This window comes from Puma concolor, chromosome B3 (genome assembly GCF_028749965.1).
Source record: "Puma concolor isolate L17-30 chromosome B3, mPumCon1.1.hap2, whole genome shotgun sequence".
NCBI lineage: Eukaryota > Metazoa > Chordata > Mammalia > Carnivora > Felidae > Puma > Puma concolor.
The window spans coordinates 2,670,656-2,689,998 of NC_141672.1; the positions used below are offsets into that span (position 1 = coordinate 2,670,656).

The window sequence follows — 19,343 nt, forward strand, 5'->3', positions numbered from 1 at the left end:
ATACCAGCATTGTATACAGCAGCCAAGATATGGAAGCAACTGAAGTGTCCGTCAATGGATGAACGGAGAAAGGAGATGTGGGGGTGGTGTGTGTGTACGTGTACATACGTACACACAAACGATGGAATGGTATTCGGCCAGAAAAAGAAAACCTTGCCATTTGCAACAACATGGATGGCGCTAGAGAGTATCAAAAGTGAAGTCAGAGAAAGACAAAATACCACATGATTTCTCTCATACGTGGAATTTAAAAACAAAACAAATGAGGGGCGCCTGGGTGGCGCAGTCGGTTAAGCGTCCGACTTCAGCCAGGTCACGATCTCGCGGTCCGTGAGTTTGAGCCCCGCGTCGGGCTCTGGGCTGATGGCTCAGAGCCTGGAGCCTGTTTCCGATTCTGTGTCTCCCTGTCTCTCTGCCCCTCCCCCGTTCATGCTCTGTCTCTCTCTGTCCCAAAAATAAATAAACATTGAAAAAAAAAAATTTAAAAAAAACAAAACAAATGAGCAGAGGGAAAAAAAAAGAGAGAGAGAGAGAGAGAGGCAAACCAAGAATTAGACTCTTAACCATAGAGAACGGACGGTCCCCAGAGGAGAGGTGGGGGCCGATGGGGAAACAGGTGACGGGGACAAAGGAGGGCACCCGTCGGGACGAGCAGCGGGTGACGTATGGACACGCTGCGTCACCACACTGTACACCCAGAGCTAGGAGCACACTGCGCGCTGATGAACTGGACTTAAAATGAAGCTTTAAAGGCCCACAGGACTGGAGAAGCGTGCACACGAACCATCGCCGTGTGATCGCTGAATAACGCCCCGTCTTCTGCGGCAGGCGGGGCCGTCAAGCGTGCTGCTGGCTTTTGCAGAGAGCAGGATTTCCGGAGTTGCTGAGAACAGAATGAATTAACCAGTCACGCCGACGTGACCACGTCAAGCGATGGGGAACGCGGATACCAAATGATATACAGAGCTCAATCTTCGCCAAAACAGCAGCAAGTAAACGACGACTGTGGCGGAAATCATGGAGGGCAAACTTTACTTACGATGCTTAGCAAGATGGAAGCAATTCCAGAAAAAAGAGTCAGGATGGTTTTCTTTAAGGGTTAGAACCAGAGAAACGAAGAAGCTGGATTTTTTTTTTTTTTTTTTAAGCAAGACTTCTGGTACCATCTGACTTAACCTGGCCCCGCGCTGGACGGCCCCGGGGACCGGCTGCCGCTCACCTGCAGCGGGGCGCATGCCTCGGACCCCGCAAAGCAAAGAGCTGGCAGCAGGGGGGAGCCTATCCTGCTTCTTTTCACAGAGGACTTTCTGAGGAGGCAGGCCTCGGGCTGCCCCAGGCATCAGGAAGGGCTGTGCTGCTAGCGAGGTGCCCCCCTCCTGCCTGAGGCTGGGAGTGCATTCCCAGAACCCCCACCTGGACCACTCTGGCTCGGAGCTGAGCAAGACTGGGGGCGCGAGTGTGACACAGGCGACAGAGGGACACACACACAGTGCTGGGCCCCCAGTTTACAGAAGCTCCCCAGACGGCAGTTGCCCAGACCTCTACGCGAGCTCCTGGTCACCACCCCACGGCCCCCAGGTACATAGGCTTCTCAGATTTTCTCACGGGCTTCGAACTGCCCGCTGGGAGCAGCCTGCCTAGGCGCCCGATCCCCTGATCCTTCCTGCCGCCCTCGCGGACCCTCCTCCCATCAGCCCCTCTGACATCCGTGTGAGGCCACCAGGGACCCCTTGCCACCGTCTTTGCAGCGACTGCTCCTCTGATGCAACCCTGACCGAGAGGAATCGGTTTTCACAGAGAAGCCCTTACTCCTCTCCCGGTTTTCTAAATTCAGAGGTTTTAGAATGAAATACATTTGAATCTCCTCTGACTAAAAACTGTCAGAAACAGAAACTTGGTCTCATGCTTTTTTATTCTTTAACACAGATAATACTAGTTGCCAGGTAATCTCTCTGATGTCCAAAATTTGGACTCTGAATTGTAACGTAAGTAAAAATCTAAAATATACAAAACTGAAGTTAGTTTTATCAAAATTAAATATTTTTCCTCACAGAAAAGAAAATTAGAAAATGCCACACAGTTGTAAGAAACATGCAGCTCCCTGTTGCGGGGTTTGGGGTTCGTGGTTCTGCCTGTACCCCAGGTTTAAATCACTGTAACAAGATAGAACATACTAGCACATTCTGGAACCTTACATGTAAGATCGTCTATTTCTGTTTACCTTAATAAATTTAAAGCAAAATATAGCTCTTTTTCCAAATAAAGCTTTCTTTCAGAACGGTGTTATCCCAGAATCTTTAACACAGTGATTTTTCTGTTTCTGGAAAAGACTAGACTTTCCAATCCTTCCCACCAGAACAGAAATGCCACTCTCCAGCCACCACCCACAGAGAAGAGGAACCAGGATGGGGAAGACCTTTTGGATGCAGTGGGCGAAGACCGTAATGCTCAGATACAGAGAAGTCAGTCTACAGCTGGAGCCTTTAATCCACCGCTCCGTGGCGGATCTGGTTCCTTCGGGAGGAACCGGGGCACGGCCCGCCGGCACGCCTAGGCACTGAGAACAATCAGTTTGTGAAGCTGGTAGAGAAAGGTGTTCTTCCCTCGGCCGCTCTCCCGCTCAGCCTGCTCCATGACCAGCTTTGGATCCACCTGAGGGGACAGACAAAAGGACCGGTCAGACCTTTCTAGAAGACGGGCCTGCGAGACATCAAGTAAAGGAAGTAAAACGAATCATCAAAAGGACACACACACATGCACGGACACGTAAGACAGCAGAAAGTAGTCTTTTGGTCTCCCGGCGTATTCCAGAACACCTCCCGTCTCTCACAGCGCTCAATGCCGCGCGTCTGACGAGCCACTTTCAGTAACCCAGTGACTTCACCCAAAGCTCCACACGCTCCTCCCCACGTACACACGAACTGCGGCTCCGCTATCGGCTTCTAAGTATGTACATTTTCTAAAGCACATCAACCTCAAAGTAAAATTCTGCTCTCAGATTAAGTCTCCCAACAGAATCTGCAGGAGAGGTGGCCAGCGCACCTCCTGTCCCCTCCTGTCAGGGAGCTGGCTCCAGGCCCGGTCCTGAGGGCTCTGAAGAGGGACACCGGTCGGTGCCCAGGGGAGGAAGAAAGTCTCGTGCCGACTGAGGACGGGAAGCACCACCTGCAGGGGCATCTCGTGGCTCACGTCGCAGCGGGTTCATTCACAAAGACGCCCTTGGCTCTAGGAGTCAAGCTGCAAACCCCTCCCTTAGTTCCTTCCCCTCAAGTCCAATTTTACTTCATAAACATTATACACGGTCAAAGTTAAGGTGCCCCGGATGGGCCCTGCCCTATTTCCCAACTGCTATGGACTGAACTGTGTGCCCCAAATCCCTAATGTTGAAGTTCAAATCCCCAGTGCGATGGTGTCTGGAGGTAGGGCTTTGGGGAAGTCCATGAGGTCACAAGGGCGAGGCCCCCACGACGGGATCAGAGCCCTTCTCAGAAGAGACTTAAGGGAGACGCTCTCCACCACGTGAGGACACAGGATAGGGGCACGGGCCTGCAAGCGAGGAAAGGGGTTCTCACCAGAACCCGGCTGTGCTGGTGCCCTGACCTCTGACTTCCGGCCTCCGGGAACTATGAGAAAATAAACGTCTGCTGTTTAAGCCACCCCGTGTGTGGCTCGCTGTCAGCCCGAGCACACGGAGGCAACACCGATGCGCCCTGACAGCTGATCCAGATGTTCCTCCCGGCTTTATCCCAAGTTACAGGACAGTCGGCCTGGGCATCACAGAGGGCACGCCATCCAGAGACCGCCGGTCTGCTCTGTGACGCTACCCCATGACTCAACAGAACCGTCCACATCGCCTGTCCCTTTCTACTCTCTCCGGACCCTCCACAGCCCCTGCTCTGGGCCCCTCACTCCCCCGAGCCCATCACTCCGGGGCAGGCGGCTCGCACGGCGCTCGATCTCTCACCCACCTGATTCCATTCGTACGGCTTTTCATGCCACGCAGGGACAATTCTCTGTCTTGGTTTCGACTGACAGAACAAACTACAATTTAAAGAAGAAATAAATCATCTTAATTATACTCAGTAACTGAAAACCGGAAAGTCAGTAACTAGGATTTAAAAAAAGATTGAAATCCAGAATTATAACTACAATAAGTTTTTTAAAGGTCAAGATTTACATACTTACAACCAGCAGACATTTAAATCTACTGTACGTTCAAAACCAGGCACGAAATGGAGCAAAGCAGGGGTTAAGACCAACCCTCGTCCTCCCCGTCCCTCACCCACGAGCGGAGGTGCCCTGTCACCACACATCACTGCGTCATGGGATGGAACAGGGTATTTTCTGTCCTCTACTCTAGACACCTGTGACAAGCTGGGAATGCCACCGGCTTAAAAAGGCAGAGAGCTAGAGACTTCCAGCAATGACAGAATAAAGAGGTCTGGAAATCTTCTTGCCATCTGAAACAACTATGAAATTTGACAAAATTGTCAAAAAAAAAAAACCCCACCCCAAACATGCAAAAGCTCTGGAAATTAACGAAAAGCAAACAAGCTGAGAAGCACCGATTCATCAGGAACTGCGGACTTCAGGTGAACTGTGGGGCCAGCTTCTCCCAGCCACCGCCCATAGCCCCCAGCAGCACAGCTTAGGACCCAAGCGTTGCCAGGGACAGACTGGCCACGAGAACCAGCATCTCCGCTGCCAGACTGAGCTTCCCTGATTTGGTGCAGGGGGTGAAAGACCCTCCTGTGTGGCAACACTGTCAGTATAAATTGTCCACCTGACAGGCAAGACGTAGAGAAAGCCCACAGCTCCGCTGGCCTTCGGTCACAGTCCTGCTGGGGGCCAGAGCAGACCAACAGACCCCGTGGAAGCCCAAGAGGGAGAGCCTGGAGTGAGAGTACCAGAGGGCCAGACACACACACACATCCAGGGGGCGGCGGGGAGGCTGCACACACGTGCAGGCAAAGTCCATGGAGGCCCTGAGCCGGGCACGCGGCCCTGGGCCACTGGGAAGTGGCGCACAGGAAGGCCCTGGGGAAACATAAAAGCTGGGGAAGAGTTCAAAACCACCCGAACCGTGGATGCATCACCCAAACCACACATACGTCTACCGGCAAAGGGCAGGAGCTTAAAGGCTTAGGTAACTAAGCACAACTTCTGACCCCTCGCTGGCTCAGCACTAAGCAGTGCAGACACAAGGACAACTCCTAGTAAGCCAGGCTGAAAAATAAAAAGGACAACGAACACAAAAACAAAAAGAGAACCCAGGCATCACTGGCCTCACGACACGGAGGGAAACGTATCCTGCGGAAGCCTGCGGGATCAATACCCTATCCTGCTACCCTGCACCGTCTAAAATGACCAATTCTCAGCCAAAAACTGAGACATTTTGCCAGAAACAGGAATATGTGACCCATACTCAGGAAAAATGAGCAGCCAAAAGAAGGTGAGTGGGCCCAAACATGGGTTTAGCACACAGGACCTCAAAGCAACCACGCTAAGTACGTACGAAGAATTAAAGCAAACCACGTTTTAACAAATACGTGGAAATATGATGACAATGACTCAAAGAGAATTGCAATAAAAATCAAAAACAAAAAAATCAGAAACAGAAAAACCCAAAAAGAAATTCTAGAGTTCAAAAGTACAAGAACTAAAATGGAAGATCCTTTACAGCAGACCCGCACGTGCAGGTCTGAGATGTCAGGATAAAGAAGCAGGAAACTGAAGGACAAATCAATAGAAATTAACTACTCTGAAGAACAGAGAGAAAAAAGATTGAAAAACAAATGCCCAGAGACTCAGAGCGCAGCAAGACAACACCAAGTGTACAGACACAGGTGAGACAGGAGCCCTAGGGAATGAGGGAAGGCATAGAAAAAAAAATATTTGAAGAAATTCCAAGATGCAAATAGATTATAAGTAAAAGGACAGAAAAGGATGTGCATGCAAACAGAAACCAGACTGGTAGAGTAGCTACATTAATATCTGACAGACTTTAAGACACAACTCTTGGGGCACCTGAATGGCTCAGTCCAACTCTTGATTTCAGCTCAGGTCACAATCCCAGGGTCGTGGGATCAAGCCCACAACAGGCTCTGCCCTGGGCATGCAGCCTGCTTGAGAGTCCCTCCCCACCCTCCCACCACCCCTCTCCTACTCGCAGACATGCACACATTCTATCTTTAAAAAATTTTTTTAAAAAACAAGAAGACAACAACTCTTCCTAGAGAGAGAGATTTATTTCATAATGACAAAGGACTGGCACATTCTGAAAAGGCAACAATTACGAATGTATACATATCAAACAATATAGCTCCAAAAACGTAAAAGAAAAGCTGACAGACTTGAGAGAAGAAATAATTCAATAATTCTAGAAATTTCAATACCCCACTTTGAATATTCATAGAACTAGTGAGAAAATCAGCAAGGATAGACACTTGATGGCTGCCACAACTCACCAGCTTGATCTACCCAACATCAACCGAGGCTTCCACCCCACAAGAGCAGGTACACATTCAAATTTTCAAGTGATCACGGAACACTTCCCAGGAAAGACTATATCTATGCTAAGCCATAAAACAAGTCTCAATAAATTTTAAAATATGGAAATCATTCATGGGGCACCTGGGTGGCTCAGTCGGTTAAGTGTCTAACTTCAGCTTAGGTCATGATCTCACAGTTCATGAGTTCAAGCCCCGCATTGGGCTCTGTGCTGACAGTTCAGAGTCTGGAACCTGCTTCAGATTCTGTGTCTCCCTCTCTCTCTGCCCCTCTCCCACTTACACTCTGTCTCTCTGAAAAATAAACATTAATTTTTTTAAATATGGAAATCACTGAAAGTATGTATACTGCCTACACAGAAATAAATTATACATCAACAATGTAAGGAAAGTTGGAAAATATCCCCAAATATCTGAAAGTTAATATACTTATAAACAATTACCCATTTGGTCAAAGAATACATCACAAGGAAAACGAGAGCATATTTTGAAAAGAGTGAAAATTAAAATAGATCAGAAAATATGGGATGCAGCTAAAACAGTGACAGAGGGAACATACAGCTTTAAATGCTTGTGACAGAAAAGAAAGGTCTCAAAACAATAATCAAAGGTTCTAGGTTGTACAACTAGAAAAAGAGCAAATTAAATCCAAAGTAATCAGAAGTAAAGGACTAATAATTTTAAGAGCAAACATCGACAAACAGGAAAAAACATTAACACTAGGAGGAAAAGTGAAATTTCAGTGAAATTGAAAAGACTGACAAAATTGGTAAACTTTAGCTGAGTTAACCAAGAAAAAAAAAAAAAAGAGACACACATATCAAAATCATAAACAAAAGAGGGGACACAACTATCAACTGTACAGAAAATAAAAGGATTACAAAAAGATTCTGAACAATTTTATGCCAATAAATAAGTCAATTTAAATGAACAAATTCCATGAGAAGATGTTTACAAATGACATATCACATAAAAAGTTAGTATCCAAAATCTGTAAAGAACTTATCAAACTCAACACCCAAAAAACAAATAATCCAGGGAAGAAAAGGGCAAAAGACATGAATATAGACACTTTTCCAAAGAAGACATCCAGATGGCCAAGAGACACATGACAAAACACTCAACATCACTCATCATCAGGGAAATACAAATCAAAACCACAATGAGATATCACCCCACACCAGTAAGGATGGCTAATATTAACAACTCAGGCAACAACAGATGTTGGGCAAAGATGCAGAGAAAGGGGAACCCTTCGGTACTGCTGGCGGGAAGGCAAGCTGGTGCAGTCACTCTGGAAAACAGTATGGAGGTTCCTCAAAAAATTAAAACTAGTACTACCCTACAACCCAGCAATTGTGCTACTAGTTATTTACCCAAAGGATACAGGTGTGCTGTTTCAAAGGGGCACATGCACCCATGCTTATAGCAGCCCTATCGACAATAGGCAAAGTATGGAAAGAGCCAAAATGTCCATGAACAGATGAATGGATAAAGAAGATGTGGTATATACATACAATGGAGTATTGCTTGGCAATCAAAAAGAATGAAATCTTGCCATTTGCAACTACGTGGATGGAACTGGAAGGTATTAAGCTAAGTGAAATTAGTCAGAGAAAGACACATACCATATGACTTCACTCATATGAGGACTTTAAGACACAGGACAGATGAACATAAGGGAAGGGAAGCAAAAATAATATAAAAACAGGGAGGGGGACAAAACAGAAGAGACTCTTAAATATAGAGAACTAAGGGTTGCTGGAGGGGAGGTAGGTGGGGGCATGGGCTAGATGGACAAGGGGCAATGAGGAGAACACTTGTGGGGTTGAGCACGGGGTGTTATATGTAGGGGATGACTCACTGTATTCTACTCCTAAAATCATTATTGTACTGTATGCTAACTAACTTGGATATAAATTTTAAAAAATAAATAATAAATAAAAATAAAAATAAATGAACAAATTCCAGGGATGCCTGGGTGGCTCAGTCAGTTGAGCATCTGACTCTTGTTTCCAGCTTAGGTCATGACCTCATGGTTCATGAGATCAAGCCAAGCATCGGGCTCCGTGCTGAAGGTGCAGGGCCTGGGGTTCTCTCTCTTCCTCTCTCTGCCCTCCCCTGCTTGCCATGCTCTCTCTCTCTCTCTCAAAAATAAACATTTTTTTAAATGAACAAATTCCTAAAAGACACAAATTACCAAAACTGACTTAAAAAAAATAGAAAAATCTGAATACACCTAAAATATAAGAAATTGAATTAGTAACTTAAAATTTCCCCACAAAGAAAAGTCCACGCTCAGATGGCCTCATTGGAAAATTCTGTCAAATATTTAAGGAAGAAACAATACCAATCTCACACAAACACTCACAGACAAGAGCAGCAGGGAACACTTCCCAACACATTCTTAGAGTCCAGTTTTACCCTGACACCAAATCAGACAAAGATATCACAAGTAAACTACAAAGAAACAACCCTCACAAACACAGGTGAGAAAATCCTTAATAAAAACATGTTGCAACCAATCTACGAATCTATGAAAAGGATTATATACCAAGTGGAATTCAAAACAGAAATGCAAGGCTGGCTTTAACATCCAAAAACCAATTAATACAATATACCATGTAAAGTGAATGAAAAGAAAAAAAAAAAAGCCATGCTTACCTCACAGACAGAAAAAAATACTTGGGAAAATGCACCTCCTTTCCTAATAACAGCCCTCAGCCCACGAGGAACAGAAAGGATCTTTTTCAACCTGATAAAAGAGCCTTTATGAAAACCCGACAGCTAACATCATACATTAACAGTGGATGACTAAATGCCTTCTCCCTAAAACTGGACTAAGAAGACAAAGGTGTTTGCCTTACCACTTCCATTCAGCACTGCAATGGCCAATATAATAAAACAAGAAAAAAAAATCGGAGCGTAACAGGTCAGTAAGGAAGAAGAAAATCTGTCTTTGCTTGTAAATACAACCCTGTATGTGAGAGAGAAAACCTGAAGAATCTACAAAAACTACTATACTAATGGCTTTTACAGAGTCACAAGACAAAATCAATACGTAAAAATCAATTCTTCATTTTTAGCAAGGAACAACCCAAAAACAAAAGTAAAATGATTTCATTCACAATAGCAACCCAAACACTAAAACACTGGGGCGCCTGGGTGGCTCAGTCAGTGGAGCATCCAACTTCGGCTCAGGTCATGATCTCACAGTTTGTGGGTTCGAGCCCCACGTCGGGCACTGTGCTGACAGCTCGGAGCCTGGGGCCTGCTTCGGATTCTGTGTCTCCCTCTCTCTGCCCCTAACCCACTCACATTCGTCTCTGTCTCTCTCAAAAATAAATAAAGCATTAAAAAAAATTTTTTAAACAAATGAATAAAATGTATATGGAAAAAAAACGATCTAGAATAGTTAAGCATAGGGGCACCTGAGTGGCTCAGTCAGCGGGGCAACCAACTTCACTCAGGTCATGATCTCACAGATCGTGAGTTCAAGCCCCACCATCGGGCTCTGTGCTGACAGCTCAGAGCCTGGAGCCTGCTTCGGATTCTGTCTCCCTCTCTCTGCCCCTCCCCCACTCACGTTCTCTCTCTCTCTCTCTCTCTCTCTCTCTCTCTCTCTCTCCTTCAAGAGTAAATAAACATTAAGAAAAAAATTTAGAACAGTAAGCACAATTCTGAAAAAACAAGAACAAAATAGGAAGACTAACGTTACCCAATTTCAAGCTTTGGCAATCAAGACGATGCCATATTGGCGTACGACAGACATAAGCAAAAAGAAACAGGAAGTCCGGACACAAACCTTTACAACATTTGTGGCCAACTGATTTTTGACAGGTGCCAAGGCAATTCAGTAGAGAAAGTAGAGCTTTCCAGCCAATGTGGTTATAACGAACGGATGTTCAGCTATGACAAAATGAACTTAGACTCTTGCACCTCATACCATACTACACAAGTGTCATCTCAAAACAGACCCAAAACCTAAATACACCAAGTAAATATAAGAGAGGAAAATAGAGAACAGAACTTCTATGACTTTGGGCTTAGTGAAGATTTTTCAGATATAACAACACCAAAAGCATAATCCATTTTTAAAAAAAAAGATAAAGCAGACGTCATCAAAACTAAGAACTTGTATTTTTCAGAAGATGCCACTAAGGAAATGAAAAGACAGGGGCACCTGGGTGGCTCAGTCGGTTGGGCGGCCGACTTCAGCTCAGGTCATGATCTCGCGGTCTGTGAGTTCGAGCCCCGCGTCGGGCTCTGTGCTGACAGCTCAGAGCCTGGAGCCTGTTTCAGATTCTGTGTCTCCCTCTCTCTACCCTCCCCTATTCATGCTCTGTCTCTCTCTGTCTCAAAAATAAATAAACGTTAAAAAAAATTAAAAAAAAAAAAAAAAGAAAATGAAAAGACAAAATACCAGGAAAATATCTGCAAATTACATATCTGCGAAGAAACTTTCAGCTAAAATTTATAAAGAATTTCTGAAACTCACAAACAAGACAACTCGATGTAAAAACTGGGTAAAAGATTTGAACAGATATTTCACCAAAAAATATAAACCTAGTTAATGAGGATATGGACAAATGCTCTGTATTATTAGTCACTGAGGAGACACCAATCAGAACCACAACGAGCTACCACCATACCCCCACCGGACTGTCGACCATAAAGAAGTATCCGGACAGTGCCGCGCGCTGGCGAGGACGTGGAGAAACTGGAACATGCGCTGCTGGCGGGAACATAACACAGTAGTCACTGTGGAAAACCATCTGGCCGGTCCTTAAAAAGTTAACACAGACTCACCACACAGCGTACCAATGGCACTCCTAGACATCTACCCGAGAGCTGAAGATAAATGTTCACCTGAAGACTTTACACGACCCTTCACGGCCACGCTGTTCAACAGAGCCCAATACTGGGAACAATCCACGCATCTCACCCGCTGCTGAGTGTGGCGTGTGGTGCATACACAATGGAGCATCACCCAGCAACAGAAAAGAACAAACGTGTTATGACACGGATGAATCGCAAACCTGTTATGCTAAGTGAAGAAAGCCAGATTAAAAAGGAAAAAAAAAAACCCGATTCCAAGTACATAAGGTTTTCAGAGACCGAGCGCAGATCAGTGGCGGCCAAGGGTGGGAACAGACGTGCTTTACAGATGGGCAAAAAACAACTTATGTTTTTTAAAACAGCCTTGTTGAGATATAATTTATTTACTACAGAATTCATCAATTTTAAGTCTGTAATTCCATAATCTTAGTAAATTTACAGAGCTGTGCAACAATCACCCTAATTCAGTTTAAAAAATTTTTTTAAATATTTGTTTTTGAGAGCGCAAGCAGGGGAGGGGCAGAGAGACGGGGAGACACAGAATCCGAAGCAGGCTCCAGGCTCTGAGCTGTCAGCATAGAGCCCCACACAGGGCTCGAACCTGTGAAGTATGAGACCATCACCCGAGCCAAGGTCGGACACTTAACCGACTGAGCCGCTCAGGCGCCCCCACCCCAATCCAGTTTTAAACTGTTTACGAGGGAACTTCCGGGGAGGACAGAAATGCTGTACCACTGAGCCGCGGGGAGGCTGGCACAACTGTACGAATGCGCTACGATCACTGGACTGCCGGTCAGCACGAGGTCACCCTTGCCAACAGTGGCTGTGAGGTAACAGGGACACCAGGCACTGGCCCTTCCTTGCCTGAGGCAGTGTCCTGTGGAGGGCAAGCAGCATCTGGCATCGTGGTGATATTCCGCACCTTCCCGTGTACATTCTAGGGGGATTTCTTTTGGTTTCAGGAGCACTTTTCACGTTTTCTAGAATCGTTTCTGATTTGGGCATCGCTCCCCTGGGCAAATACCCTGAGACGGCCCACGCACCTTATGTATGTTCAACCTCAGCACGAAGTTCACAGAAAAATATGGTTACGTAAAAAAACGAAGGGTGCAAACTAAAGCTAGCCTTTCTCCCGACAGCAGGGACAGCTTTGCATATTTAACACCTTTTCTAAGGTGGACAACTTACCCTAGAAGTTTCTGACGAGCGCTGTCCTGTAACTGTGCTATTCTTTCTGGCCCAAGAAACTTCGACCCATTGGGTCCATCACACACTAGCTTGTTAATAGCAGTCCTGAGAATATTGATCTGTAAATAAATGGTAACACCAACATTCATGTGGTTCTGTAACTGAATTCCATTCCACATTTAAATACTTCATTAGCGTTCAGAGTTCATACTCTTATTACTATCATCAATACAGTTTCTGGAACAAATTATTAAAACAACACAAATAACATCAATCACCACTATTGTAGTTTAAGGAACAGTAACAAAAGAAAACACTGAAAATCAGCAAGAAAGGTTCTGACGTTTCAGTCTAATCACACCTCTTACACCCCTCCTCTTCTGCTTGGACGCACATCACCGAGTCCAGTCCACCCTCACAGTCGGGTCTGGGGGCAGATGACGCTCCACTTCCTGGAGGCAGGGATCCACAGACCCTGTTGGGAATCCTCCGGTACGAAGACCTGTCTCTTCTCCTGCATTTGTTTATTCCACCATTTCTTTATGACCTTACGGACACGCAAATAATCATCTTACCTTCCTGGGTTATAATCCAGTACTGCTTTGTTCATTTTGCCGCCCAAACCACAGCAGCTTTGGCCAGTGGGGCTCTCTCGGTTGGCCCTGCGGCCCCTCGATGTGCCCTGTCCTCTAGCTCCGAGCACTTGTTTACTTCCTGGCGCTACAGGAAGCCCCACACCTCACCCTCTGTTTTCCCTGCCCCAGCCCCAGGAGAGCCATTTCTCCAAGAAGCCCGCTTCCTTCTCCCGGAAAATCCTGTCAGAAACCAGAGTCTGGGCATACGGTGTGCTGGTGGCTTTGGGGGTGTCACAGCCTCTAGGCCTTCACAGGGCGGGCGGTCGGTACACGCGTGTGTACAGAGCCGCACGGACGCACACGCGTACACTGGTGCATGGAGAGGTTGCACGTGCTCATACTGATGAGCGTCTGGGTCATCCCGTATCCCAGGGTCCCTTCCAGCCTTCCCTGCTCGTCTGGAACTCCTGTCCGGTGAGAAACCCAGCTCGCACATCCATGTACCGGCCGCTCAGCCTCAGTACCGTGTAAAACACCTCCAGAGTGAAGCGGCTGGACTGAGAGCGGTGTTTATGTGCTGCAGCATGACTGTTTTCAGTCAAAACACTGTCTTCCAAAGCTCCTTTTCTCCTCAACGCAATTACCCAAAATGTGTGTGTGTGTGTGTGTGTGTGTGTGTGTGTGTGTGTGTTTCAATCACACACCTTAGTTCCCCTCCTTTGTGAGGGGCAGCCTGTGTGTGGGTTGACAAGCACATGGGGTCACGCATCCACCAGCTGAACACCACAGAGAGGAGCCCTTCTGCTCTGGAGTGACCACCAATCCGCTCTGTCCTTTAGTTTATCCTTCCCCAGAATGTCACGTGAATGGACTCTTAAAATAGTAGCCCGTGAGTCCTGGCTTCTCCTACTTGGAAACACGCATTTAAGACTTATCCATGGGGTGCCTGGAGGGCTCATCATCTCACAGTTGGTGGGTTCAAGCCCCGCGTCGGGCTCTGTGCTGACAGTTCGGAGCCTGGAGCCTGCTTCGGATTCTGTGTCTCCCTCTCTCTCTGCCCCCGCCCCCGCTCTCTCTCTCAAAAATAAACATTAAAAGAAGTTTTAAGAGAGACTTGTTTGTGTCGTTGCATGAATCAACCACTCATTCCTCTGAAGTGCTGAAGACCATCCCATCCCACGGCCATCCCGCACTCCCCCCGCTGAAGGACATCTTGGCTGCTTCCAACTTTCAGCAATTATAAACGACGAGCGACGCAATCGACATTGCCAAATGGATTCTCTGTGGATGTGAGTCTTCAAATCTCTTAGAGAAAACACTTTGAGGTGGGACTGTCGGGTCTCACGGTGGATGTGTGCTCTGTCTTCTAAAGCTCTACCTCCTTTCTGCGTCCCCAGAGTCCCTGCTGCTTCACATCCTCGCCAGCACTGTTGTCAGTTTTTTGGATTTCAGCCATTCTAACGGGCACGTGGATGTACGTCATGGTCTTAACTCGCGTTTCCTTGTGACTAGGACGCTGCTGTCCATGTTTTCGCTTACTTACGTTTTTAATGACTGGCTTGCGTATTATGATAAAAGTCCTTTATCACATACATGATCCGCAAGCATTTGTTCCTCGTGAACGGCCCATCTCTTCATCCTCTTAGCCGGGTCTCTGGCACAGCAGGTTTTAATTTTGACAAAGTTCAGCTTCTCCTTTCTTCTTTCACAGACTGTACTTTAGGTGTTGCATCCAGAAACTCCCCGCCAAATCCAAGGCCATCCAGATTTTCTCCTATATTTACTTCTTGAAGTTTTATATTTTACAATTAGGACTATCAAGGAGTATCTTTAAGTCCCAAAACACCTTAGAGTGAAAGTTAAGTCAATAAAATGAAAACACCGACAACTGTAACCACAGCACCCTGGGGGATAAGGGCGGGCTCGGCGCAGCTCACCATAGCGCCTGCCTTCTTCCTCCACCCCCTTCTACGCAGTTAGGCCGACCTCACCTAGTTCGTGCAACTTCTGAGAAGGAAAAGGGCCACGTACTTTACAGCAGCGCCGTTCAAACTACCTGTGGTGGAGGACCAGCTTTCTCACTTTGCAAAATGCACCAAAACTGAATTACTAGAACAACAAACTATAAAAAACACAAGCATATAAAACATAAGCCCACATTTTTCATGATCAGATTCAAAAGCCATAAAATTACTTTGTCAGCCTGCTCCCTAAGTTTCTAAGTGCTTAACCTTGCCCGCTACATTTATCGCGTCCCGGCCCCGCACAGACACACGCGGCCGCACCGCTACGCGCTCAGCAGCCCGTCCACCCTTGTCGAGAGGATGAAGCCGAGAGCAGGATTCCGCTTCCTCGCTTCCCACCGCGGACCAGCAAGGATGTGCAGCTAGTCCGGACCCGGAGGGAGGCACGGACAGAGATCCCCAGCAGTCCTACTGGCCTGGTGTTTACTCCCACTGCCCAGAAAAGCCTCCTGTGCCCAGAGATCCCACAGGAGAAATTCAGAGAGCACCGTCTCTATTGGGAAGCTACTTCCTACAGAAAAGGGAAGTAAAATAGGCAGGTTAAGGGACAGCAAGCACCTCTGGGGCCAGAGACGTAGGTGTGTCTTTAAAGGTCCATGTCAGGGGCGCCTGGGTGGTTCAGTCAGTTAAGCGTCTGACTTCGGCTCAGGTCATGATCTCACGGTTTGTGGGTTCGAGCCCCGCGTCGGGCTCTGTGCTGACAGCTCAGAGCCTGGAGCCTGTTTTGGATTCTGTGTCTCCCTCTCTCTCTGCCCCTCCCCCACTCACGCTCTGTCTTTCTCTCTGTCTCAAAAATAAACAAACATTAAAAAAAGAAGAAAAAATTTAAATAAATAAATAAATGTCCGTGTCAGACACTGCGCTGTTAAATGGGTGTACAAACCAACCGAGAAAGAGGGGGGGGGGGGCAACTACTACAGTGCTGATGAGTCAGTCTTACCTCTATGATATCCTCCACGTTGAACTGAACATCAAATGCTAGCTCAATGTCATGCTCTGGCAGGATAGGGGCCCCCGTGGTTGGATTCCACCCCAAACCACAAAGGACTCCAGTATAGTTTTTTCCATCCCGATCAACCCTAAATGAAAAGTTTTTAGAAGAGTTAGTATTTTGAAATTGTTAACCCATTGTTTCAACGTTAAAGGAACTGGCCAATAAAATCATTGTTCTGCCAGACCTCATACAGCAACTAATTTTGTTTATTTTTGCATTTTCTCTCCTGGTGTTTACATCAGAAACAACAGAGGCTATGTAGTTATAAGGACGGTAAATGTGTTTATCAGTCCGTTATTTAGGTTTCTATTTCTCACTGCAGCACAGAACATAAAGACTATTTTATCGCATTCAGTCTTTTCCTTCCTTCGAGTTCTTCCCATGGGTTAAATTCTTATTAGTGAGGTTTCCACAGAATATTTATGGCTTGTGAAACAAGTCTAGCACTTAGAAGCTTACAAGATGTTATGTCCTACCTTCCTACCCTGAAACAGCTGTACACACAACACAGAGCGTTACATCCTCCTTTAACCAAAACCTGCCCCCTCCCTCCAGCACCGCGCCCTGTCACTTCCATGTTCAACACATCCTTAAACCTGGTGACCCCTCCATCTCAGCTGCCACCAGCCTGGTCCAAGCCATCGCCACTTTGCACCTAGACTCATGCGATCCCTTTCTGACCCATCTTCCCCACACCTACTCCTGCTTCTTCCAGTCTGGCTCCCACGCAGCAGAGAGTGTTAGTTTTTCAAAACAGACCCAGGATTTTTTTTTTTCCTCTTCCCATCATTATAACAAAAACAAACCCAGTCTTAAGGGTGGTTTCCTGTGCCATTTTGAGAAAAACCAGAGCCTGCCGCAAGCCACGCAGCATCCAGTGCCCGCTTCGCTCCCCCGGTCATCTCAAACCCACGTTCTCCCTCCATCCCTGCGCCAGGCTCCAGCTCCCCCGGCTTCCCTACAGGCCTCTCTGCCAGGCTCCTCCCGTGAAGACCCTTCCTCTGCCCGTGGGCTCCTTTTTTCACCCCAGATGTTAGATTAAATGACAGCACCACAGCCCAGAACAGGCTCGACAATATAAAATGAACAGATATTGGGGTGCCTGGGTGGCTCAGTTGGTTAAGCATTGGACCTCAGCTCAGGCCATGATCTCATGGTTTGTGAGTTCGAGCCCCACGTGGGGCTCTGTGCTGACAGCTCAGAGCCTGGAGCCTGCTTCAGATTCTGTGTCTCCCTCTCTCTCTGCCCCTTCTCGGCTTGTGCTCTGTATGTGTCTCTCCCTCTCAAAAATAAATAAAAACATTTAAAAATAAAAAAAATGAAATACCTTTTCCCATAATTTATATCAATAAAGTTTTGTTTTTTTTAATATCAGTTTTTTTTAATGTTTATTTATTTTTGAGACAGAGCATGAACGGGGGAGGGGCAGAGAGAGAGGGAGACACAGAATTGGAAGCAGGCTCCAGGCTCTGAGCCATCAGCACAGATCCCGACGCGGGGCTCGAACTCACGGACCGCGAGATTGTCCCCTGAGCCAAAGTCGGACGCCTAACGGACTGAGCCCCCCAGGCGCCCCAAGTTTTGTTTTTTTTAATCAACAACGCTTTGATGAAAATAATCTAGGCAAAAAAAGAGCTTTTTTTCTTAGTCCTAAAGATATACATACACACACAACAGACTTCTTTTTCACTTCAATGAAAATGAAAGAGAATCCCACTTCAAGTGAAATCAAAGACCCAGAATTCAGACTGGTAAATACGGTGCTGAGCATTTGCTATACAAAATGATTGCTGAAGTGTTCCTTTATAAACACTATGCTCCCCACGTTTTTAATAGAATATCATTTACTATTATTTCAGTTTATACAAAACTTTTGCAGAACACAGATAACAGCCCAGGTCACCAACAGTACGACTAACAGCTGCTCATCAGTGGCCCTCACATGTGGTAACACATGCTCATCACCACGGACGGTCCCCAGATATTCAGCCTGGAACTGACCCGCACCTGCTCATCTGCTCTACACCTGAAATCAATAAAGGTAATTAAAACACCGGCTTTCGTTCTTTTCTGAGGATCCTAAAAACTTATGGGACCCTAAGACACGTAATCAGGACCACAGAAATATTTTTACTTCCTTTATAACCACATTTAAACTCAGACCAACAACAGCAAAAGTCACGACAGGATCCAAGCAAGTGGGCTCGGTGCAGACACAGCAAGGACATGCCAGACGAGCAAACCGTCCGGAGACAGCTTACATAAAGGAGCTCACGTTTATGGGAGCTGACAGCTGCCATGCTTGTTAGAACCAACTTCTCCAGACAATGATGTTTAAAGTAAATACAACAGAAGAGGAGCCTGTCCTGCAAGCTCATACTTTACAGCTGTCTACACGAGCCAAAGAAGGAAACATAGTTCCTCTAGTCAGTCTGAAGCCTCCCTATAAAAACGTTCCCTTAAATATTCTGCAACATGCACCGTAGTAATCTGCAAAGTACTGTCCGCCCTTAAACACAGGTTTGAACTGAGCAGCTCCAATTATATGCGGATTCTTTTCAATGAATACACTGGAAAATTTGGGGGGCATCTGTTGAAAAGAACATTTTTCTCTAGCTTCCCCGATTGTGTGAATACAGTATGTAAACACATAGAACACACAAAGCGTGTGCACCTACCCCAGGTTATCAGTAAGGCTTCCGGTCAACAGTAGGCTGTGTTGTTTGAGGGACAACTGTGTTTGTTCAAAGTGTACTGAGATTTCCAAATCCTGCCAAGGCCACTCCCCAGGGAAGGACCTTCCGCCTCCTTCGGCTTCCCCGCGATGCTGCCAGGAGCGGCCAGGGCAGGACGGACATCCCTCATGGCAGCTACCGTCTCCGGGCACCACGCTGCGCCCGTGAGCTCACCACTGCCCTTCTTTACAGATGGGGACGCGTCAGAAGCTGGAGGAGCACCTGGCATGCCCCGGGGCAGGCAGCAGGGGGCATGCCAGCCAGGGAGCCCAGGTCTACCTGCCGCCATAGCCTTCCCGCCAGACCCGACAGCACCCCCTCCCGCTCTACATTCCAGTCACCTCACGCTTCCAATACTTAAAGACACCTTTGGGGCGCCTGGGTGGCTCAGTCGGTTAAGTGTCCGACTTCAGCTCAGGTCATGATCTTATACTCGGTGAGTTCAAGCCCCGCGTCGGGCTCTGTGCTGACAGCTCGGA

General features: G+C 46.8%; 1 protein-coding gene across 3 annotated transcripts in view; it reads right to left on the reverse strand.

Moving 5' to 3' along the window:
- Positions 1-1,894: 1,894 nt before the first annotated feature.
- The window catches only part of TDRD9 (tudor domain containing 9), a 117,755-nt gene continuing 100,306 nt past the window's right edge, over positions 1,895-19,343 (reverse strand). For all 3 annotated transcript variants that reach the window (XM_086708683.1, XM_086708682.1, XM_086708681.1), the window contains 4 exons: positions 16,076-16,214; positions 12,537-12,655; positions 3,969-4,041; positions 1,895-2,652 (listed from right to left, as the gene is read on the reverse strand). In XM_086708683.1, coding sequence (XP_086564809.1) covers positions 2,551-2,652; positions 3,969-4,041; positions 12,537-12,655; positions 16,076-16,214 — 433 coding nt within the window. In that variant the 3' untranslated portion in view covers positions 1,895-2,550. The remainder of the gene's footprint in view (positions 2,653-3,968; positions 4,042-12,536; positions 12,656-16,075; positions 16,215-19,343) is intronic.